Below are 24,653 nucleotides of genomic sequence, written 5' to 3'. Positions count from 1 at the left end.
GTCTGGAGATGTTTGTATCACTGAACCTGCCTCCCAGGAAGGGCTTTCTTCCGTCAGTGCTCACTGGCCGTCCTGACCCTGTTCGTTGCTTCTGTTCCCTTTGTCTTCATGGAGTGGTAGCCAACGACCCACGAGGAAAGGGAGAGAGCCCACATAATTCTAGTTCCAGGGGATCCATCAGCCTCTTCCGTCCTCGGCAGGCATTGCATGACGTGGGTGCATTTACCTACATGCAGGCATAACACTCATACACATAAAATAAAAATAATAAATAAAATAAAATAAAAGTTAGGGGCTGGAGAGATGGCCCAGTGGTTGAGAATACTGGCTGCTTTTGTAGAAGACCTGGGTTCAGTTCCCAGCACCCACATGGCTACTGTCTGTAATTCCAGTTCCAGGGGAATTCATTGCTCTCTTCTGACCTCCACTTACATGCATGCAGGCAATATACTCATACACGTAAATAAAAATAATAAAATATTAGAAATAAAAAATGAGTGGCACGTCAAGAGTAATGAATAAATATAGCTCTACAGTGCCACACAGTGGCCATCTGGGTACCACAGCAGGACTTTCAAATGTCCAGTTCCCGCCGTGAAAAAAATTACTTATTCACTTTAAGAATACAGTCAGGCTGGGAGTGATGGCACATGCCTTTAATCCAAGCACTCAGGAGGCAGAGGCAACCTCTGTGAGGTCTGTGAGATAGAGGTCAGCCTGGTCTACATAGCAAGTCCCAGGCTAGCTGGAGCTACAGGGAGACCCTGTCTCAAAACTATAATTTGCTCTTGTCATTAACTTAAGATATTGGTAAAGTCATTGAATCTAGGAGCTTGTCATGTCCCCTGGGGGCCGGAAGGCTGCTGGGGACTGAGCTCTCACATATGCTAGTAGGGCTCCATCACTGAGCCACAGCCGTAGCCTCTAAGTTTTGAGGTTATAATAAAAAATGAAGGGACTATATTGCCTGTGTCTTCCAGTGCCAAAATCTAGATTATTTTGTTAAAATTCACAGCTCATTATTTTGTTGAGCGTGTGTCTCATTTAATAAGTGAAATTGTGTGTTATTTATTTATTCATTTATTGGGGGGAGCAAAGCATTTATTTGGCTTACAATTCCAGGTTACATAATCCACTGCTTCAGGGAGAAAACTGAAGCACCACAACCACATTAATTAGAGAGAAAGAATAAACACATGGATCTTGCTTTGCGGCTCAGCTAATTTTCTTTTGTCCTGTACAGTCCAGGACAAAAGAAATCCCACATTTACTGAACAATCAGGACAATCCCCCACAGACATTCCCAACTTAATCTAGACAATTCCTCAATTGAGGCTTTCTTGTCAGGTGATGCAATGTTGTGTCACTTTTTGTGTTTGTTTGTTTTTTTGATGTTTGTTTTTTTGAAGCAGGGTCTCCCTGTAGCCCCAGCTGTCCTGGAACTCACTATGTAGACCAGGCTGGCCTTGAACTCACAGAGATCCGCCTGCCTCTGCCTCCCAAGTGCTGGGTCTGCAGGCATGCGCCACCGCACCCAGCTGGTTGTGTCACTTTTACAGTTAAAGCAGTCTAGATTATTTCAGTATGCACTCATCAGTGTTGTTGTGGAAAGGAACACAGACTCGAGGCCTATAGATGGATTGTAAAGTCACAGGGCTGTGAAGAGAAGACAAATGATAGGATACCAGCGGAGGGAAAAGAACCAGGTACAGAAAACTAATTTAAGTGACTGGTAGTCTAAAGAAGAGAAATGGGACCATTTTTATATCTTTATTGTAAATATCTTTCTCTTTTAAAACAATGTCTTCATCACATACAAATATTAAATTTGTCCTTAACTCTAAATGATAAAATTGAAAGTTCAGGGGGCTGGAGAGATGTCTCAGAGGTTAAGAGCACTGGCTGCTCTTGCAGAGGACCCAGGTTCAATTCCCAGCACCCACATGGCAACTAACAACTGTCTGTAACTCCAGTTTCAAGGGATCCAACACCCTCTTCTGACTTCTGAAGACATTGCATGACATGGGTGCACTTACATATATACAGGCAATACATTCATACACATAAAATATTTTAAAAATTGAAAGTTCATTATGAGATTTTTTTCTTATTTTATTTTTTGAGACAGGGTCTCCCTGTAGCCCCAGCTGGCCTGGACCCACTATGTAGACCAGGCTGGCCTAGCTCTCACAGAGATCCGCCTGCCTCTGACTCCTGAGTGCTAGAATTAAAGGTGTGCCACCACCATGGCAAGCAATTTTTTTTTTCGGTCTTTTTGAGACAGGGTCTCCCTGCAGCCCCAGCTGTCCTGGAACTCACTATGTAGACCAGGATGGCCTTGAGCTCACAGACATCCACCTGCCTTTGCCTCCCAAGTGCTGGGACTACAGGCGTGTGCCACCATGCCTGGCTCACAATTTTTTTTTTCTTTTTTAAAGACAGAGCTATGTAGCAGAGTTAGCTTGAATTTGCCTCAGTCTGCTGAGTACCGGCATGTGCCACCACACCCAGTTTTTTAAAAAATCAATTCTTAGGGCGCAGAGATTGTTCAGTGGTTAAGAGCACTTACTGTTCTACCAGAGGACCAGAGTTGGGATCCCAGCACCTACATCAGGTGGCTCACAACTGCCTGTAACTCTAGCTCTAAGGGATCTCACACTCCCCTCTGGCCTTTGTGGGCACACACATACACACACACAAACACACAGACACACACATATAAACAAACCTTTAATAAAATCTGTTATAGACTATAGGACTATAGGAAGTCTATAGGACTTCCTTCTTGCCGTCCCTCCTCCCCCTCCTTCCTTCTCCCTTTCTTCCTTTCCCTCTTTCCTCCCCCCTTTCTCCCTGTCTCTCTCTCCTTCCTAGTGCTAAGCCTCAAGCCCAGGGCCTCATATGTGCTAGTTAAGAGTTTTACCACTGAGTTTTGCCCAGCCTGATTTTCTTAAAATTGTAAACAAATATGGTATTTTATATCTTAGTAATTTTCTAGAATCGATTATCAAAGTGCAATTGAGAATTAGTACAAGAAATAACAAGCTGTAACTTAGTGCTACCCCCATCATTTCTGATGCCCTTGAAGTTTTCACACATCTGAATTTCACAAGAGCCAACTCATGAAGGACACCCATGACTGTGGGTTATGGCAGGTTAGAATGATAGCTTGTGTGTGTTCTATTTCTATGTGGTTTATAATCAATCAGTTAGGGGTACACTTTCCTTCTCCTCCTCCTCTTTGTGTTCCTCTTCCTCCTCCTCTCTCCTTCCTCTCCCTCCTCCTTCCTCTTCCTCCTCCTTCTCCTCTTCCTCCTGCTCCTCCTTTCTTCCTCCCTGCCCCCCTCTCCCTCCTCCTCCCCTTCCTTTTTTTGTGGGGGGGTCTTTTTGAGACAGGGTCTCCCTGCAGCCCCAGGTGTCCTGGAACTCACTATATAGACCAGGCTGGCCTTGAACTCACAGAGATCCGCCTGCCTCACAAGTGCCTACAGGCGTGTGCCACCACGCCCGGCCTCCTCTTTTAGTTTTATGAGACAGAATCTTACTCTGTAGCCCAAGCTGGCCTAGAATTCCCTATCCTAGGCAGAATTTGAAGTTGTGATAACCCTCCTGCCTCAGCTCCTAAGTGCTAAAATTGCAGCATATGCTTCCTTGCCCTGTTAGGAGCTTTCTTCTTTTTTCTGTGTGTGTGTGTGTGTGTGTGTGTGTGTGTGTGTGTGTGTGTGTGGTATACATGTGTGTATGTATCCATGTTTGCATGTGTGGGCTTACGTGTGTGGGTATATACATGCACCTTATTCACTGAGGCAGATTCTCTCAGTCAAGCCCAGAGCTCACCAGTATGGTTAGTCTCACTAGCCAGCATGTTGTGGGCGCCCCCATCTGTGCTTTCCAGGCTGGACTTGCTGGCAGGCCTGCACACCATCCAGCATTTACACGGGTTCCTGGAATTCGTGCTGGGTCCTTGTGCTTGCCTAGCAAGTGCTCAACCATCTAGCAACTTCCCAGCCCCTCACAATTTAAAATGTAACTGGAACCAATTTCTTCCTTGACTGTTTTTGGAAGGGTGAATGAACAAAGTATTTAGTAGCGATATTGCTCTAGCCACACCCCTTTCCACACTGGTTTCGCCTCTGTAACCACCCTCTCCAAAAACAACTCAACTGGTTTCTTACTGGAAAGCCACTGTGAATCTGTCCAGTTGGGTCAGGAGAGAGTCTACAGGCTGAACCTCCCACCCACAGGTTTTCCAAATCCTTTTGGGAGTCTCCTGTACTCATTGTACCTGGTATAGTTAAGAAAAGCCATATGTCTAGGCTTCTTTGCTTATTCACTGGTCAAATGTAGAGGAATGTAGACCAATTATAGTATGTATCAGCTAGCTTTCCATTACTGCAACAAAATGCCTAGGATTAGAAACTTATCAAGAGGAAAGGTTATTGTGCCTCATTTTTCAGAGGTTTCAGTCCATGACCCTGTTGCTTTGAACCTGTGGCAACAGGTTCCTCAACAGGTTCCTGTGCAACAAACAGTACCTCATGGTGGGAATATGGAGCAGAAGAGGCTTGTTCACTAATGGCTGAGTATGAAAAAGAGAGAAAGGGGACTGGAGAGATGGCTCAGCGGTTAGAGCACTGGGTGTTCTTACTCCAGTTCCAGGGGATCTGATGCCCTCCTTGGGGATTGCACGACATGGGCGCACTTACATACATGTAGGCAAAACACTCAAATGCATAAAATAAAAATAAATAAATATATAAATAAGAGAAAGAAAGAGACCAGGCCTCTGATATCCCCTTCAAGGATATGTCCTCAGTGACCTGAGACCTCCTTCTAGGCCCCACCTCTGAAAGGCTCCACCATCTCCCATTAGGTCTGCCCTGGGGACCATGCCTTTGGGGCATTCCAGATCCACCCCACAGTGCAGTGATGTAAGTGCGCCTCTGAAACTGCACTGTCTCCACAGAAAAGGCTCTTGACAAGCAAGTCTGATCACCTGCGTTTGAGCCCCAGAACCCATGTGAGAGCTGCAGCTGCAGTTTCAGCCTCCTACTTCAAAACAAGAGCATCACCTGGAAGCGTTTGGGCCAGGTCGTCTGGAGTGCCCAGCTGGCAGAAAGCAAGACTAGACCGTGCCTCAAAACAAGGCGGTCTGCACGAACCAGCTCCTGAAAGCTGACCTCCATACACAGGCTTTGGTACACACACACACACACACACACACACACACACACACACACACACACACAGCAAAAATAACTATTTTTTTTTAAAAAAAAAAAAAAAACCTGACCTGGTGACCACCGTTGCTAGGTAATGTGAAGATCCACACAGGAGGTCCTGTCTTCATAACTTCCCTTTCCCTCAGTGACAGGATAAAGTCTGCAGAGACTAAATTTTTACAAATAATGACTCTGGCTTTAAATTTTTTTTTGTATTTCAAACAAATATAGACAATTTTTATGCATTTCATGTAATAGATATCAACTAAATTTAGACCCCCCTCCCCCACCCGCACCCCCAGTAGCTCCACCCCTCCACTGGATTTCATGAATTCTTTCATATATGTTAAGTCCTATCAGATCAAGCTTTTCTATTCAGATGTCCCTCAGTGCAAGTTCATCCACTGGAGTCTAGTCAGCCTCTCTAGAGTCCCTCCCTTAAAGAAGATCTACTCTCCCTCACCCCTCAGTAATCAGTTGCCAATAGTTCCTTGACTAGGGTTGGAGCCTGCTGCCCATTTCCCCAGTTCTATGGGGGATTTTTGTCTGACTGAATCAACATGGGTCTTGTACATGCTGTCACCATTGTTGCAAGTTCATATGAACAAGTTCCCAGTGGTCTGAAAGCCTCTGGTTTCTTATGTTCATGCACCAACCCTGGTTCTTACAATCTTTCTGCTCCATCTTCTACAATTGTCCCTGAGCCGTGGGTGGGTGAGGTTTAATATAGGAGTTCTATCCAGGGACACACACACTGCAGTGTCTTTTTCTCTAAAACTTAGCCAGTTGTGGCCTCCTGTCTGCATCACACTTTGTTGTATGAGGAAACTTTTCTGGTGAGAGTTGAGGGATGGATTAGTATTCTCTCTACCCCCTGTTCTGCTATGTTCCATGAGCCTTAGGTGTAGAGATTCCATTGTAGATGTGTCAGTTAGGGTTGGGCATCTTTTAGACATATATTCTCTGTGTATGACCAGTTGTGTCTGGCTTTAATTTAATTACAAGCACCCAATACATTTTAATGGTGGCTGGAGGCATTTCTGAAGAGAGAGTGTGTGTGGTTCCTTAAGGTAGTGATGATGCATAAAAGAGAAGCTACCTCTTGGAGGCTGGAGAGATGGCTCAGCAGTTAAGAGCATGGGCTGTTCTTACAGAGGACCTGGGTTCGATTCCTAGAATTCACATGGCAGCTAACAATCACCTGTAACTCCAGTTCCAGGGAATCTGATGCCCTTTCTGATCTCTATGGACGTGCATGACACAGGTAACCTTACATACATGCAGGCAATACATCCATATGCATAATATAAAATTAATAAATAAAATATTGTTTTATCTTTTTGAGACAGGGTCTCCCTGTATCCCCAGCTGGCCTGGAATTCACTATATAGACCAGGCTGGCCTCAAACTCACAAAGATCCGCCTGCCTCTGCCTCGCAAGTGCTGGGATTAAAGGCATGCACCACCATGCCCGGCTAAATAAAATATATATGTATTTTTTTGGTCTTTTTGAGACAGGGTCTCCCTGTAGCCCCAGCCATCCTGGAACTCACTAAGTAGACCAGGCTGACCTTGAACTCACTGAGATCCGCCTGTCTCTTCCTCCCAAGTGCTGGAATTAAAGGCATGCGCCACCACGCCTGGCAATAAAACATTTTTTAAAAACTACCTCTTGAGGCTGGAGAGATGGCTCAGTGGTTAAGAGCACTGACTGCTCTTGCAGAGAACCTGGGTTCAATTCCCAGCACCCACATGGCAGCTACAAAATGTCCTTAACTCCAGTTCCAGAAGAATCCGAAGCCCTCTTGTGACCTCCTTGGGCATTGCACAACATGGGTGCACTCACATACATGCAGGCAATACACTCATACACATAAAATAAAAATAATAAAATATTTTTAAAACTACGTCTTGGAGTCATTTAAACGAAGAGTGAGCCCAATCTGTTCTGAGAACTGTTGGTTTGTTCTCTTGAACAAAAGGCCTCCTCTTCTGTTTATCGAACTTCAGGGTGTAAGGGAACGAGGAATTTTGCCTTAAAGAACCTTTACCTAGGGGCTGGAAAGATGGTTCTGTGGTTAAGATCATTGACTGCTCTTGCAGAGGACCCAGGTTCTATTCTCAGCACCCACATGGTGGCTAACAACCATCTGTAACTCCAGTTCCAGGGATCCGATGCCCTCTTCTGACCTCCATGGGCATTGCACTACACAGGTGCACTTACCTACATGCAAGCAATACACCCATATGCATTAAATAAAAATAAATTTAATAAAAGAAAAAAGAACCTTTACTTGGAGTTTTCTGACCCTAGTGACCCAGAATAGTGCACAAACCCACAAACAGACATCACTGACTTGTGCTCATGGATTGATTGCCTCCAGCACATGGGAGACAGGTTGTTTACAACATATCACTGCTCAGTGCATGGTCTTAGGTCTATGACCATATCTCATACACACATACTTGTTCTGAGTCCAGCCATAGCTGAATCACAAGAGGGCATAAGGTTAAAGCCATGTGTTTTGCTTGGCTTTTAAAGATTAATAATTATGTTGGGAGTCCAAGCATAGGAAGATTGATTATGTTGTTCTTCTTTTTTAAAATTTATTTTTATTTTATGTGTATGAGTGTATTGCCTGCATGTAAGTGCACCTGTGTAGTGCAATGCCTGCAGAGGTCAGAAGATGGCATCAGATCCCCTAGAACTGGAGCTACAGATGATTGTTAGCTGCCATGTGGGTGCTGGGAATTGAACCTGGGTCCGTTGCAAGAACAGCCAGTGTTCTTAACTTCTGACCCATCTCTCCAGCCCCTACATTGCTTTTCTTAAAGGCCAGTTAAATTTAAACAAGCTGAGTAGGAAAACAGATTGAATACACAATTCTCAGTGACTTCAAAACATATGATTAACCTGCAAAAGTTCAATTTGCTATTCCCAGAAAAGTCATTCCTGAAGTTCCCCCTTTAAGGGATCTTATTTCTGTCCTAAGAAATACCCAAGAAGCCCAGAAGAGCAACTTGTAACTGTATTCATTTTAATTGCTAAATCTACTTCAAAATGACTAATGGTGTTATATGAATTCTGCCTCTCTTTTTTTTTTTTTTTTGGTATTTTATCTTCTAGGCCAAAAAGTTTGCAACTTATGTAGTGGCTACAGGACTTCAGTATGGAGTGGAAGGGGGCATCTTGCATGCCTTTTTTAAGGTATGACTTTTCAATGACTAGGTGAATTTGTAAATATTAATTTTAAATTAATTTATTATTAATAATTATTTAGATTTTACTTTTATTTTTGATTTACTTTTTAATTTTATTTTATGTGTATGAGTATTTGCCTACATGTATGTATTTGAACCATGTTCATGCAGTGGCCACGGAGGTCAGAAGAGGGGATGGGTCTCCTGGAACTAGAATTACAGGCAGTTGTTAGCTGCCATGTGGGTGCTGCAAACTGAAACCAGGTCTGCAAGAGCAGACATCTCTCCAGCCCCTAAGTTTTCCTTTTAAACCATCTTACAAAGTAGCAGATCCCTGCCCCCCAAACCCTCCCCTCCTTGTCCCCATCCTCACTTACGACCTCAGTCTATGAATTCTTTTTTGTAATTTTACTTATTATCATTAATGCATGTATATGGTATGTGTATCGGGGCTGGCCCATGCCTCAGTGTGTATGTATAGGTCAGAGAACAACTTTGTGGAGTTGGTGGGAGATAAGCTTTTACCCACTGAGCCATCTCATTAGCCCAATACGAAGATTCTTTTTTTAACTACATTTATTTGTTTATTTATTACATATGGGGGTGGCATAAGCATACATGTGGCATGGAGGTCAGAGGAAAACTTGCGGAAATCGTTTTTCTCCTTCTACCATGTGGGCCTTGGGATTAGACTCAGGGTGTCAGGTTTGGTGACAAATGCCTCTACCTGCTGCATCATCTCACCAGCCCTATGTATATTCCTTCCTTCTTTCTTTTTTATTTTATGTGTGTAAGTGTTTTGACTTCATGTATATAAGTGCATCCATGTCATGCAATGTCCTTGGAGGCCAGAAGAAAGTGTTGGATCTCCAGTAACTGGAGTTATGGAGGGTTGTGGCTTCGGGGAACCAAACCAGGGTCCTTTGCAGGAGCAGTCAGTGCTCTTAACCCCTGTGAGCCATCTTTCTAGCCCCCCATGGTGATTCTTAGGAAGTGTTTACAAGCCAGAAGGTGGCATGCACACACCTGACTTTGAGACCAGCCTAGGCAAAGCTCTGTGTCGGGAAAGGGAAAAGGGAAGGGAGGAAGGGGAGGGGAAGGGAATCAGGAGGGGAAGGAAGAGAGGGAGGCAAGGGAAAGAGAGGAAAAGGAAGGGCGGAGAGGAGGGACGGGGAGGGGAGGAGGGAGGGGAGGGACAAGAGGACCTCTCCTCCGGCTGCACAATCCAGGTGCAGCTCCTTCTTGCCCATCGCAAACTCCTCAAGCTACTTCAGTCTGCCTGGGATATCCTGTGTCTAAACTGTCTCCAAACTGTTTCTGTACAGCCTGCACAGCCCTGTCTCCTTGAAGGTCTCTTTTTCCTCATCTTTCCTTCACAAGTAACAGAAGCAACTGCAACGATGGCCAAGTTGCTACCTCAAATCCTTGATGTGATTTCCCAAAGTCGCACACACCTCACCACCTTAGGGTCTGCCACAGTCTCCATCACTCTTTCACTCAGATAGGTAGATAGATATTTGGTCTTTTTGAGACAGGGTCTCCCTGTAGCCCCAGCTGGCCTGGAACTCACTATGTAGACCAAGCTGGCCTCGAACTCACAAAGATCCGCCTGCCTCTGCCTCCTAAGTGCTGGGATTCAAGGCATGCACCACCATGCCCTGCTTTAGTTTTATTTTTAAGGTTTGTGTTATTGTGTGTATGTGTGTGGGCCTGAGTGTATATATGTGAACTACATGTATACAGGTGCCCACTGAGACCAGAAGAGGGCATTAGATCCCCTGGAATTGTAGTTACAGGTGATTTGGGGCTGTCATGTGGGTACTGGACCTGAACTCAGGTCCTCTGGAAGAGCAGCAAAGTGCTCTTAGCTGCTAAGCCATTCCTATAGCCCCTTTTGCTTTTAATAACAGTTAAAAATAATCTAAGCTGGGCATGCTAGTGCACACCTTTAATCCCAGCACTCCAGAGGCAGAGGCAGGTGGATCTCTGTGAGATGGAGGCCAGCATGGTCTAGATAATGAGTTCCAGGCCAGCTGGGGCTCCAAGGAGACCCTGCCTCAAAACAAAACAGAACTCTGACTAGGGATTTGATGCATATACAAAGCCCTCAGTTTAATACCCACTGTGCTGGACAGCTTTAGTGTCAACCTGACACACCTGGGTTGAGGGAGCCTCAATTGGGGAATATCCTCTATTGGACTGGCCTGTGGCCATGTCTGAGGGGCATCTTCTTGATGAGTGATGTGGGAGGGCCCAGCCCACTGTGGGTGGTGCCACCCCTGGGCAGGTGGGCCTGTGTTGCATAAGAAAGCAGGCTGAGCAGGGGCCGGGGGAGCACGCCAGTAAGCAGCGTTCCTCCATGGCCTGTGCTCCATCCAGTTCCTGCTTCCAGGTTCCTGCCCTGAGTTCCTACCTTGGGCTCCCTGATGAACTAGGACCTGGGAGATGTAGCTGAGAGATGTAAGCTGAATAAACCCTTTCCTCCCCAACTTGGTAGTGGTCAGAGTGTTTTGTCACAGCAGTGGAGAAACAAAGTAGGACACCCACCAACAAAAATAGAGTGAAATGAAACACGTGACTCTGTATTCAGAATGACAGGAAAAGACAAGGATTTGGGCTTGGAAGATTGGGCTCCCAGTCCTGACCTAGGGACTCCCCACAGGCATAATATCCTGCCAGACATTTTATCCATTAACCAGCTCATTTCTGAACTTCTTACAATTACACCATTAGTGGCAGTAACTCCCGTGGTGTGTGTGTGTGTGTGTGATTGTAGGTATGTGACTGTGTTTGTAGTTGTGTTCATGGAGGTCAGAGGGCAACTTTGTAGAGTCAGTTCCCCCCTTCCACTGTGAGTTCTGGGGATTAAACTTGAGTTCTCAGCCTTGCTTGTCAAGCCCTTTACCTGCTGAGCTGTCTCATGGGCCCTCAGTTAAATTCTCCCTATGAGACTAAAGAACTCATACTTGTGAGAGTTTTCCTCTGTGTAGACGTCATGTAAATGACTGCTAAAGATAATGTTTCAGTGTTTCAAGTGGGAACGGAAGGTTACCTTGTATGCATTTTTAGTACCATGTATTAATTGCACATATTATTGGGGCTGGGTGTAATGTTTGCACACATGCATACAGCATGCACTGGTGCAGCCTCCTTTACCTACCCTCCCCACCCACCTCCCATTTCTAGTCCTCTGTTAATCACCCGTCTATATTCACATCTACTTTTCAGCTTCCACAAATAAGAGTCTGCCTGGGCTGCTTGTCTATGTGTGGCTTACTCCCCTAATATCTGTGTCCTAAAGTAACACTTCATTTCTCCAGCAGGGCTGGACCCTCGACCTCGGGTCTGAGTTATGAAGCACTTCCTGTGGGAGAGTCCTCAGCAGGTGGAGCTTCTGAGGACTCTGGAGCGGATGTGGGTTGCAGTGGTGGACATACACCAGGGCAAATGCTCTGCTTTCCCTTCTTTCAGATGGCTTGGCTGGGCGAGATGCCAGCGCTACCTGTTTTTGGAGATGGAACAAACGTAATTCCGGCCATTCATGTTCTTGATCTCGCAGGGTAAGCGTTCTCCCAGAAGTGTGACTGTCCTAGCTGATTGATGTGTACCATTCATCTGCAAAGTGACAGTCACTGCACATTCGCCCAGTGCTAGGACCCTCACACATGTATTCATTCGTCACGACCCTGTACAGGAGGGAGGCTGTGTTCTCCATTCGGCATCTGATGAAACAGCGCCCACTTAATGTCTTCACTTCTTTGATGGCAAGGAGAGGTTCATCTCTTAGAAACTCTTGACAGCAGAGAACTCTGGAAAAGGAAGTTTGGTGTGCACATCCTGGGAGCCTGATTTCTTTCACCCTTTGTCCCAGACAAGATGGATATGCCATGCCTACCATTAAACCTCCAAAAATCAGACAGCAAACTGTAAACCTGAAGCTGTTTCTTCTTTTCCTTTGAGTCAAGTTCTCACTCTGTAGCCCAGGCTGGCCTCAAAATCAAGACTGACCTCTCGCTTCAGCATCCTGAGTGCTAGGAATTCAGATGTGAGCTACCAAGCCCTTCTCACACCTTACAGGGGAACAAGGAACTAGTTCATTATGAAGCACTTACGAGTGACCTTGGCCTCTGAACACAGAGTCCAGTTACCCTAAATGAAGGGTTCTGCAAGGGAAAAGGTCGCACAGACTTTTAAGGCCTTGGAACAAAGCAAAGCATAAATCAACACATTAACCAAGTACACTGATAGGGCATAGGGGTACATTAAAGAGGCAGGTGATGGGATGCCAGAAAATCTTTTCCTTGGGTTCTGATGTTATCTTATAGCCTTCTGTTTCAGGGTTGGGGAGGCTAGAGATCAGCTAAGCCTAACAGTACATTCCATTCCAGAGGTTCACCTGATAGATAGGAGTGTTAGTATACAAAGGTTAGAAGTGAACACTTGTTTTTCTCCAAAGACTGACTCTTGCTGTGCATTCCATCCCTCCACTCTCAGGATGGTGTTTTGGACCTTGGCGGGGGTTGGGGAGGATTTGCAGGCCTTGGAACACAGAGGTGGCTTCTTCAGAGCCCTGCAGCCACTTGACCTGCATTTTCCACACTCACCAAGCCTCCCAGCCATGTCCAGGCAGGTCCCTGGGGCCTTGTTAGCAGATCCTGACCCAAGCACCAGGTGGGCAGCTGGTTTGGCTGTTTGTGCAGCGGGAGCTCTGAGCTCTATGTTTTACTGTGCCCTGCAGGTGGGTCCCTAAGGGACCTGCTCCAGGCTCTCATTCTTTCCTCAAGCTCTGGTGAAAATCAGTCTTGCATCCAGAGCTACAGATTTACCAGAAAGTAAATACAGCTTAAGCTTCATATATATAATTTTTTTCATTATTCTTAAAGAAGGATCCCTGAAGCTATATAAATTTCAGATTCTCCACATCTACATCTTGCCTGGTATAGGTATGCATGATGCAATCCCAGAAGAATATGGAGTTCAAGACCAGCCTGAGCTACATAGGGAGCTGCAGGCTAACCTGGGTTAGATAGCGATATCTCTTGCCCAGTTCTGTCCCCTGACTCTGCCCCTCTCAAAAAAACAATTCCCTAGATTTTCCCCTGCCAACATTAACTTTGGGAATTAATGTGCACAGTTTTTTTTGTTTTGTTTTGTTTTGTTTTGGTCTTTTTGAGACAGGGTTTCCTTGTAGCCCTAACTGGACCAGGCTGGTTTTGAACTCACAGAGATATGCCTGCCCAGCCATGAATGCGCATTCTTATCTATCAGGATTTTTCATTATGTTACTGGGTTTTAAAGGTTTAAGGTTTTTTTGTTTTTTCCCTTTCATGCAGTGTCACAGGCTGGCTTTGAACTGAAAACCTTCCTGTCTCAGTCTCCCCAGAGCTGTACACCACCACACTCAGCCTAGTGGCCTAGTATTTCACATTCTTTTTTTTTACTTTTTTTTTTTTTTTTTTTTTTTTTTTTTTTTTTTGGTCTTTCTGTAGCCCCAGCTGGCCTAGAACTCCCTGTGTAGATCAGGCCAGCCTTGATCTGACAGAGATTTTCCTGCCTCTGCCTCCCAAGAACTGGGACTAAAGGTGGTCTTTCACATTCTTAAGTCTAACAAAGCACTTCATATTAATACCATACTTGCAAACAGGTACAGTACAGAGCAAATTTTTCTTTTTGGCATTATTGAAGGTCTTGGAGGCCCTTTTCAGTAACATTGTCTTTCTTTCTACTGCTTTCTTTGAAGACTGTTGATCATTTAACAAAGAAGGAGCAGAAAGTTAAAGCAGTCTGAGAAGTTAATATAAACCATGTGACATGGCCATGTGTGGTGGTGCAGGAGGCAGAGGCAGGCGGATCTCTGTGAGTTCTAGGCAGCCTGGTCTATATAATGAGTTTCAATGCTGGGCGTGGTGGTGTGCCCCTTTAATCCCAGCCCTTGGAAGGCAGAGGTAGGTGGATCTCTGCAAGATTGAGGCCACCCTGTTTAACAGCCTGACTTACAGGTGGGCTGTGACTAGGGAGACCCTATCAAAAAACAATCAATAAAAAAAGACCAAAAAAAAAAACAAAAACCCATACCATAGTTTCAGGCCAGCTGGGGCTATAGGGAGACCTGGTCTCAAGAAGACAAAACAAGCAAGCATGTAATATGAACACTTGTTATTTGTACTTCTCTTGTCATTTTCGGTGCTGGGGTGGGACCCAGAACCAGGCCCTCACTAGACCAGCACTCTGCCATGAGCTAAATGAACATTAGACATGTGCATTGCAAATTTCATCTTACTGAAAAGGAAGCTAAAATGGGGGAAATGTGGTGGTATTCGATGCCCCATTACAGCGATGCCTGACGAGATGCAGCCTGACTCTTAGCATCCATTTCAGTCAAGAAGGACCCGAACTGCTCTGAGAACCTGTTCCTTCAAGCTTCTCTCAGCCCTGGGCTCTTGAACAAAGGCTTTCCTCTCTATTGAAACTGTACATTCAGCATGAAATGAGGAAAGACAAGAGGCTTACTAGGTTATGTCCCTTCTGACCCCTACTGACCCAGGATGACACACATATACAATTACAAACAGATGTTATTCATTTAATCTCTGTTGTGTGCAGCACAAGTGGGATGGTCTTTGCTACTTCCAGTGACATCCACTGTTTGCAGCACTTGTTTGATGTGCACAACACGCACATTCATACATTGTTTTGGATCAAGGGCAGGGAAGGGGCATAGGGTGAAGGCTGTTTGCTTAGGTACAAGAGGAGCCCTGGCCTAGTACATTCTCTTACAATATAAGCAAGCTGAGGCAATGTTAAATGATCTCAAACAATGAAATTAACCTTTTCATCTGTAAGGTTAGGTAAAGTCATTTGACCAGCTATGTCCATATTGTAAAATACTGCCCCCAGGGGTAGAAGTGTCAGGCCACTGGGGTAGACTTGTAGTCAGTGGCTCTTTCTGGAAAGCTTGGTATCTGCCTGAGTCCCTGGTGTGCCTCTCACCATGACTTCTCTGAGTCAAATTCTGTCTTTTAAGACGGGGAGAGTCATAGCACCTCCCTGATAAGAGTATTGCTAGGGTTCTGTGGGAGATTACCTCTGAAGCCCTTTGCAAAGTCCCAGCAGAGTTAAGTATCTGCAAGTACTGTCAATCTTTGATTCAGAATCATCTCATGTGCAGTCATTGTGTGACTTTTTTCTTTTGTCTTTTTGAGATAGGGTTTCCCTGTAGCCTCAGCTGACCTGATTCTCACTATGTAGACCAGGCTGGTGTGTGCTACCACACCCAGCCTGTGTGACCTTTATATGAGAACCATAGTGTCTTGAATCTGTGTTTCATTTTGCAAAACAGCAAACCCACTCAAACCACCAGGTCAGGCCTCTGGCTTTAGTTGGTTCAGTATACTAGAAAGAAAACAGCCTGGGCCTGGTGTCACAGCCCTGTAAATCCAGCTACTGGGGAGGTTGAGGCAGGTGAATCGGAAAGTTCAGAGTCTACCTGGGCTACAGAGCAAGTTCAAGACTAATCTGGGCATTTGAGTGAGACCTTGTCTCAAAATAAAGAAAAAGTGGCCAGGTGTGGTGGCGCGCACCTTTAATCCCAGCACTTGGGAGGCAGAGGCAGGCGGATTCTCGAGATCCAGGCTAGTCTGGTCTACATAGCGAGTTCCAGGTCATCTGGGGCTACTGGGAGACCTGTCTCAAACAAAAAACAAGATTATAGTCTAGGCTTTGGCTGAGGCTACTCTAGGTTGCAGAACAAGAAGCAGTTGGCTTATTCAAGTTTGAATTGTGCCTATCTGGGCAATCTTCTCCAAGCATTCTGCATTCATATGCCACAGGCCTGAGACCAGGCATTGTCCCAAGCCACCCTCAATCGGATGCTCTGTAGAGCTCCACAGTGACAGGGCTGTATTAACCCTTCATTTTTCTTTCTGCCTGTAATCATCTGTTCTTTTACGTCTTCTACAAATGGCTTTAGAAAGGAAAGTGTGAAGATCTCTACATCTGCTCTTCGTATCTAAACGTTCTTTCTCTGCCAAGTAACTGGAAGCAGCCTCCCTCAACTCTAGCATCTGGTACAGTACCTGTCATAAAACCACCACTTTCTGCTCATTCAGTGCCTGAGTGACCAAACAACCAAACTACTTTCCCTTTCCTGAATGAATGCAAAGTGTTCTTTTCTTTAAATTTATTTTATTTATTTATTTATTGAATGGACACACCACTGAGCACGTGCTGAAGCCAGAGAACAACTTCCAGGAGTCAATTCTCTCATTCCACCATATGGGTCCTGGAGATCAAAATCAGATTGTCAGGTTTGATGGCAAGCCCTTTATCACCACTGAGTCATCTTACTGATCCTTATTTGCTATCTTTAAGTACCATTGAGACTGATTTCAATTTTTTTCAGCATAGAAATCATTACTATACAATACTCAACTATGGTTCTGAGTTATAGTCACAGATCCCAATCCTTTATCCATTTTTTTAAAGGAATGCAATCTTACGTGATTTGATCAAATAGATCTTGTCTAAATTTCTCAGCTGTTTTTGTGGATGGGCACATATTTTTCATTATTGCATATAATTGCATATTATTATGCAATTTTTATTGCATCTATTTAGTGTGTGTGTGTGTGTGTGTGTGTGTGTGTGTGTAGTACCCCATCACATGAGTGGTCAGAGGACAACTTGTGGGAGTTGGTTCTCTCTCTCCACCAGGTGGGCCCCAGGTTTTGAACTCAGGTCATCAGGCTTGATGGCAAGTACCTTTACCAGTTGAACCATCTTGCCAGCCCAAATTGCCTCTCTTCCATGCATCCAGGCCCAGGCAGGGGTAGAGTCATAGAAATGTATTACTCACAGTTCTGAGAACTGCTAAGTCTAAGATCAAGCACTAGAGAGCTGGTGACTGGTGAATGCCACATTCTGACCTCAGAGACTGGACCTTCCCTTAACGTCCCCACACAATGGAAGGAGATGGAACGCTCTAGGATAAGGACACTAATCTCCTTCATGAGGCTTCCACCATCACGTCCTAATCAGTCCCCCAACCCTAGCTCCTAAGAGCATCACCTTGAAGGGTACGATTTCAATATATGAATATAGTGGTAGGTGAAGATCAGGCTGTCAAAAGACAGAATTACTAGCAAATTTTGTTAATAGACGTAATTGACTTTTATTCTCAATTCGTGAATTAGGATAGCCTCTATACTATAAAATGGAACATGAGCTCCCACTGGGCAGTTACAGATTTTACACAGATACACACACACACACACACACACACACACAAACACAGATATGTACACACACAGACATACATGTACACACACAGAGACACAAAAAAGACACACATATACACAGACACACAGAGACACACGCAGATACATACAGACATACACATACACACACAGGTACGTATATGGACACAGACACAAATAGACACACATGGACACACAGACACACAGCACCATCACCCAGAGACACATACCACAAAACAAAGCAGAACAGAACAATGGAAAAAAGGATGATTGGTTAATGTCACATTATTTCAAATTTCTTTTTTTTTTTTTCCAAAAAGGCTAAGGCAGAGGGAACTTCCTTACACTTGGGTAGAGAGGAATTCCTAGTTTTCAGGAAAAACCTGCTGTGCTGTGGGATCTGTCCCCTGGGAATGTGGGAAGCATCCTCAGGTTTCACTTGAGCCCTTAGCACAAGGGACTTGGTTTTGTTCTGGTTTGGTCTGTAGAGCTTGTGCAGGAGGACCCTAGTCCAAGTGCAGTGAGCCCCATCACTGGTGTCTAACAAATCACAGAGCAAAGCCCCCATCCTGAGCTGCAGACAGGACCACAGCCTGTGGCCTGTGTGCACATACCTGTCTCTGCTTTCAAACTCAGTGCTCCCTGAGGGCAGAGGCCAGCCCCCACTCATCTGTATCCAGAATCTTCACAATACGTATGTGACTTGTAAATTCTGCACTATTTTGAAAATGTCTCTTTGTTTGTTTAGTTATATCCACATTCACTTGAGAAGTTTTATGTAAAACCTTGTAACTATACTAAATAATCTCCCTCTTTCTCCCTAACAGTGCATCAGTAAAAATACCGGCCCTGGGAAAGTCCAGAAAGTTCCCAAAGAAAATGCTTTTCTAACCAAGGACTTGACAGTCAGTATAAAGAAATTATTTTTTTCTTTTTTCAAAAATTGTTTCCCTAAATAATATTGAAGGAACAGAAGTGGGTGGGTAGTAGTTGTGGGTTAGAGATAATATTTCCCTCTATACATATTATTATTTTGGTTTTAACCATGAGACTGTATTATTCAAAAAGTAGATGCTAGCTGGTATGGTAGTAAATGCAGAAAGGTCAAGTGTTCAAGGCCAGCCTTGGCTCCATGAGACCCTGCCTTAGAAAAACAAAACAATGACAACAAAAAATTAAAGACAATAAATTAATTATTTTTAAAAGGGCTAGGACCAGCCTGATGGGCATGTACCTGTAATCTCAGCTGCTAGGGTGGCTGATGCAGAAGGATTGTAAGTTCAAGGTCTTCCTGGGCTGCAGAGTGAGTTTGGTGCCAGCCTGGGCAATTTAGTGAAACCCTTTCTCCAAAGACAAAACAGAAAGAAGGCTGGAGATTTAACTCAGTGGGAAAGTGCTTGCCTATCATGTGCTAGTCATGGGGTCAATATTCACTTTCACAAAAACAAAAACAAAGGCTTGGAAGGCTAGGGGTGTAATCATTTAGTGGTAGAATACTTGCTTAGCAGACAAAAGCCCTGGAGTCCCTTGACAGCATTAGGGGAGGAGGGATGAGGGGGTGATGGGCATGATGGCACATCCATGCACTCCTTGCTCTTGGAAGGTAAAGGCAAGAGAATCAAGAGTTCAAGTTCATCCTGAGTTCAAGGCCAACCTGGGTTACCTGAGTCCCTGTCTTAGAATGGAAAGGGGGAGGGGGAAAAGGAAAGGGAAGAGAGACAGGTTTGGAATTCTAGCACCTTCCTATTCTTTGAGCTGTTTGTCCAACCAAAGAGGTGGATGGTGCCTGCCCTAGAGAGATCTGAAGAGCTTTTCTGTTGTTGTTCTTTTTGAGACAGGGTCTCTCTGTAGCCCCAGCTCACTATGTAGATCAGGCTGGCCTCTGCCTCCCAAGTGCTGGGACTAAAGTGTGCAGCACCATGCTGGGCTCAGATCAGAAGAGCTTTAAAACTCATTTTAGGACTGAGTTGCCTGGCATAGGCAAGGCCCTGGGTTCTATGCCCAGCACGGTGGTGCATGAATGAATGAATAACAGGTAGCTCTGTAATCACTTAGACCCGGACTAATTGACTTTTATGTTTCCTGTTTGTATATTGGTTTTCCTTAATAACTGTGGTGACTTCTGTCATAACCATCAAATGAAAACAAAAGATAAACCTCTACTTTGCCCTTCATCTTAGCAAGAACAACTTGACCATTTACTGGTCAACTTGAGGATGGAAGCTCTGTTTGTGAAGGAGAATTTTAACATCCGATGGGTCGCCCAAACTGGTTTTGTGGAAAATATCAACAACATCCTCAAAGAGTACAAGCAGAGCAGAGGATTACTGGTAACTAGAGTCACTTCCTACTTAGACTTCTGATTCAGATTTTCGGTGCAGCTATACCAACCAAAGTGTTTTCATTTTCAGACATCCAAACAAGTTGTTCTTCATGTTTGACAAGTTTCCCTAGTCTGATAATCTACATACATATTGCATTAATACTTGTGAGCCAAACATAAAAAGATTTAAAAATGAGAGCTGGGAGTGGAGGCAGAAAGTCTGGGTTGGTGGAGTGGCTAGTGTAGGTCCTGAGGCCTTGAAAAGATACATTCCTGAAATAACACTCCCAGTTACAGACCGTTCAGAGCTTGCTCTGTGTTCCTTCATCTCTTTCAGCCAATCAAGATCTGTATTCTCGGTCCTCCTGCTGTGGGAAAATCCAGTATTGCTGAAGAATTGTCCAAACACTACAAACTGCATCACATTAAGTTGAAAGATGTGATTTCTGAATCCATTGCGAAACTGGTAACACTTTACTTTATTGGGAGTTTTTGTATTTAAAAAAAAAATGCTTTTCTAAGTCTTGTAATAAGTGAGCCACTAATTTGGTATGCCAAAGAGATTTGTTATTTTCATTGGATTTGGTTGCTGGCCCCAGTTAGTAGAATCCAGATACCCCCAGGGCTCTCCTCTGTGAGATGGGAGCTTTTGCTTTTGAAGTTCAGTCAGCCTCCAGGCCTGCACTAAGTGTATCTTCTCTCTGTTGACTGAACATGTTTAGTATTAAGTTAGGTTTTTGGTTGTTTTTTTTTTTTTTTTTTTTAATTTTGCTGTATTTTTCTCAGACTATTATCAAACTACTTACTTTTTTTTTTTTTAACTCATTTTGTTAGGAATGGCAGATACCAAGGGATGTTTCCATAAATAGTTACTAAAAGTCATTTTGGGGGTGGGGGTGCTGAGGATCAAACCCCATGCCTTGTGCACACTAAACATATGATGGACCATTGGGCTACATCCCTAGCCAAAGTCTTGATTTCTACATACTGTGTTTCCTTCAATTAACCTATGATCTAGAGTCTAGAAAGATGGCTCAGTAGTTAAGAGACTTGCTGCTCTTAGAGAAGACCTGAGCTTGGTTCCCAGCACCCACATGGGTCAGCTCACAACCAACTGTAACTCCAGTTCCAGGGGATACAACACCCTTTTCTATCCTCCACAGACACCTGTACATTTAAATGTGTTAGATACAAACATGCACACATGCACATAATAAATAAAAATAAATCCTGTTTTGTTAATTATTATTATTGTTTCTTTTTATTGATTTATTTTATTTCTATTTTATGTGTCTGAGTGTTCTGGCCTCCTTGGGCCTTGCATACATGGATGTTCTTGCATACATGCAAGCAAAACACTCATATACATACACATAAAATAAAAATAAATAATTTAAGTAAAAGATACAATCTGGTGTCTTAGAAAAGTGCTGGCTTTCCAGCCACTGTGGCCTTAACACACAAATACTATTGTAAAAGCGGACTTAGGGCAACCCTGGAGGCTCTCATCATGCTTCATAGATGCACATGTGCTGCAAACTGTTACGTGACGTCTGTTATTGAGTGCACTCCAGATTTGGGTACCAGGTTTTTTGTAGGATCGCTGGCCAGATGGTTAGTGGAGAGCTGATGGCTACAGGGCACAGTCAATTTGAATATCCCCGCTGCACATAGGAGTCGACTGTTGCACCCCAGGAGATTGTGGAAGGAGATGAAGAAGGTGAAGAGGAGGAAGAGGAGGAGAATGTGGAAGATGCCCAGGAGCTCCTAGATGGCATCAAGGAGAGCATGGAGCAGAATGCAGGTGATGTACACAGGGCACACACATAGCACAGAGTTGGCATGGGTGATGTATGCAGAGTGCATGTATAGCATATATCTGATGCAAGTGACATAAGCAGAGCGCATGCATCATGCAGAGCTGACACAGGTGATGTACATAGAATGCACACATAAGACAGAGCTGGCACAGGTGAGGTATGCAGAGTGCATGCATCGGGAAGAGCTCACACAGGTGATGTACATAGGATGCACACATAGCACAGAGCTGGTACAGGTGACGTATGCAGAGTGCATGCATCGGGCAGAGCTCACACAGGTGATGTACATAGGATGCACACATAGCACAGAGCTGGTACAGGTGACGTATGCAGAGTGCATGCATCAAGCAGAGCTGACACAGGTGATGTACTGATGTATGCAGGGCACACAGAGCACAAAGCAATGCCAGGCTGGAGTAGCCACCAGGAGGCGTATAACTAAGCAGTCTTCCTCAAAGTGTGGCCTGGCTCATCTAGCTCAAGTCTCGGGGTGGGCTGGAGAGATCCTTGTCACCCAAGGATAATTGCTCTAGCTTTGGAGTGATCTCATCATGGGGTTATCTGTCTACCAGGCTCTACTCTTCCTGAATCCAAGGTGACTTCAGGCATAGGACAACTACTTTTACCTTTGAGTCCTCACCCTTGAAGGGAGATGAGATAGGATGGGTATCAGCAGTTTCTAGATGGACATTCCTTGAGTAGTTAAACATATACCACATGAGGAGTTCAATGAGAGTCTGACCCAGAGCACAGGAGACAAATGCAAAAGGCAGGTAGAGATGCCAGGACTCTCTCCCGTGTTTAGTTGCCTTGTAGGACCAAGTGAGGAGTCACTGCTTTTAGCAAAAGCAGCTCCTAAGTACCTGTTATCTCTAAAGACATCCTCCTCGCCTGCATCTTACCCGGGGGATGTGTCACATTGCCTGGGGCTCTATGCCCACTTACTCTCACCTTCACTCTGGTGAGAGCCTTCACTCACCTGGCCTTGAGGTTCAGTTTGTTACATCCCCTTCCTCTTTAAGGTCTTTGCCCTTCTAGCCTTTCTCTGAAGTCCAGGTTACTTCTTTTCCTCTTGTCCCAGGCTAGTCTGATCTGGTAGAGAAAATGGATTTGGATGTGGATACTGAGGTTGGCTTAAACCAGCTGACCGAGTCTTCTTTCTGCTTTGTTTTGAGCTGGCAGTGAGGAAATAAAATTCAGATGGAAATTTTTCAGAGGGAAAAAAAGGGGAGACACAGAAAGCACAGGCTAGGGGGGCTGGAGAGATGGTTCAGCAGTTAAGAGTACTGGCTGCTCTTGCAGATGACCCAGGTTCAAATCCCAGCACCCACATGGTGGCCAACCATCTGTAACTCCAGTTCCAGGGGATCCAATGCTCTCTTCTGACCTCCGCAGGCATTGTATGACATGGGTGCACTTATACACATGCAAGCAATACACTTATATATATATAATATATATAATAAAAATAATAAAATATTTTAAAAAAGAAAATGCATGGGTTAATCCTCAGAGGTACAGTAATGCTTCACTTTGCCTGGGAAATCTTCGGGGAACCATGGACTGGTTTTAGAGTTCAACACAGCCACGGCTCTCACCACAGCTGGGCCTTGCCCTGCAGCCCTGGTATTACCCACAGCCTTGGCTCCTCTCACAGCCCTGTCCCCCCTGATATTCCTGGCTCCCTCCACAGCCTTGACTCCCCGTTTTTGGAGACGGGGGGAATCTCTCAAGACAGGACATCTTCCATGGGGAAGAACCAGGGAAGGAAATCTGAGGGCCACATTGAGAGTGGAGAATGCAATGTTCAGACCGAGCAGGTACACATTATAGCTGTGGTGTAGGAGCTGAAACGGCCTGCGAGAAGTGAACTGTACAAGCCCTAGAGCAGAGGCGTGGACGCCCTATACCCGGGCTATGGGAAGAAGCAAACATGGGCTTTGTATTGTTTTGCTTTTTGAGATAGTGTCTCACTATGTAGCCCAGACTAACCTCAATCTCTCCATTCTCCTACCATGGTCTCCCCGAGTTGTTACTCCCATATACACCCCCATTTCCTAGGAGGTTGGAATCCTACTCGTCTGCTCCCCTCTAACTTTAGGAAGATCTTTTTTAATTTCTCAAGTATGCTGGGTAGTTTTAACTGTCAACTTGCCACAACATAGAATCACCTGGGAATAGCACCTCCACGAGGACTTGTCTAGATCAGGTTGGCCTGTGGGCAGGTCCATGGTGAACCATCCTATTAACTGATGTGGGAAGACCCAGCCCTCTGTGGTGGCACCATTCCCTGTGTAGGGGGTAAAGAGAAAACTGAGCATTAGCAAGTGGGCCTGCACTCCTCTCTCTGCTCTGGACTGTGCGTATGATGTGACTCAAAGTTCCCACCACCTTGACTTCCCTGCAGGGATGGACTGTAACTGCAACTGTGAGCCAAAATAAGCCCTTTTTCCCCTAAGCTGCCTGTGTCAGGGTATTCTATCACAGCAACAGAAATGAAACCAGGACACCAAGTTTGTTCAAAAATCCTTCTTTCCTATCCTTATCTGAACTGATTCTGTTTGAAGAAAACAAGACCTTTGAACCCTCCACAGGGACAGATGTGGAGGATACCTGCTGAGCTTACTTCTCCCCGTCATGACTCCAAGTGGTTCTAAGCACAAGCTTCACAGCCTGGCAGGGAGACACCTCAGGGCTCAGTCATCTCTGACATCCCCATTAGCCCTTCAGGCCAGAGTACCTTATTTACAGATTACTCACTTATATGTCAAGAGGGTTGTGGGATTGTTGAGTCCAGTTGATGGGATTTCCATTGGCCACTCGGCGAGTCTTT

At 44.8% G+C, this 24,653-nt stretch overlaps 1 protein-coding gene across 1 annotated transcript in view; it reads left to right on the top strand.

Moving 5' to 3' along the window:
• Ak7 (adenylate kinase 7) overlaps positions 1-24,653 on the top strand; it is an 89,027-nt gene that overhangs the window by 36,944 nt on the left and 27,430 nt on the right. The window contains exons 6-12 of the mRNA XM_029559967.1: positions 8,350-8,430; positions 11,895-11,983; positions 12,918-13,161; positions 18,505-18,582; positions 19,858-20,007; positions 20,338-20,466; positions 21,675-21,804. Coding sequence (XP_029415827.1) covers positions 8,350-8,430; positions 11,895-11,983; positions 12,918-13,161; positions 18,505-18,582; positions 19,858-20,007; positions 20,338-20,466; positions 21,675-21,804 — 901 coding nt within the window. The remainder of the gene's footprint in view (positions 1-8,349; positions 8,431-11,894; positions 11,984-12,917; positions 13,162-18,504; positions 18,583-19,857; positions 20,008-20,337; positions 20,467-21,674; positions 21,805-24,653) is intronic.

The sequence above is a fragment of the Nannospalax galili genome, unplaced genomic scaffold, assembly GCF_000622305.1.
Source record: "Nannospalax galili isolate Female #2095 unplaced genomic scaffold, S.galili_v1.0 scaffold188, whole genome shotgun sequence".
Taxonomy (NCBI): Eukaryota; Metazoa; Chordata; class Mammalia; order Rodentia; family Spalacidae; genus Nannospalax; species Nannospalax galili.
This window is presented reverse-complemented; position numbering and strand designations above follow the sequence as displayed.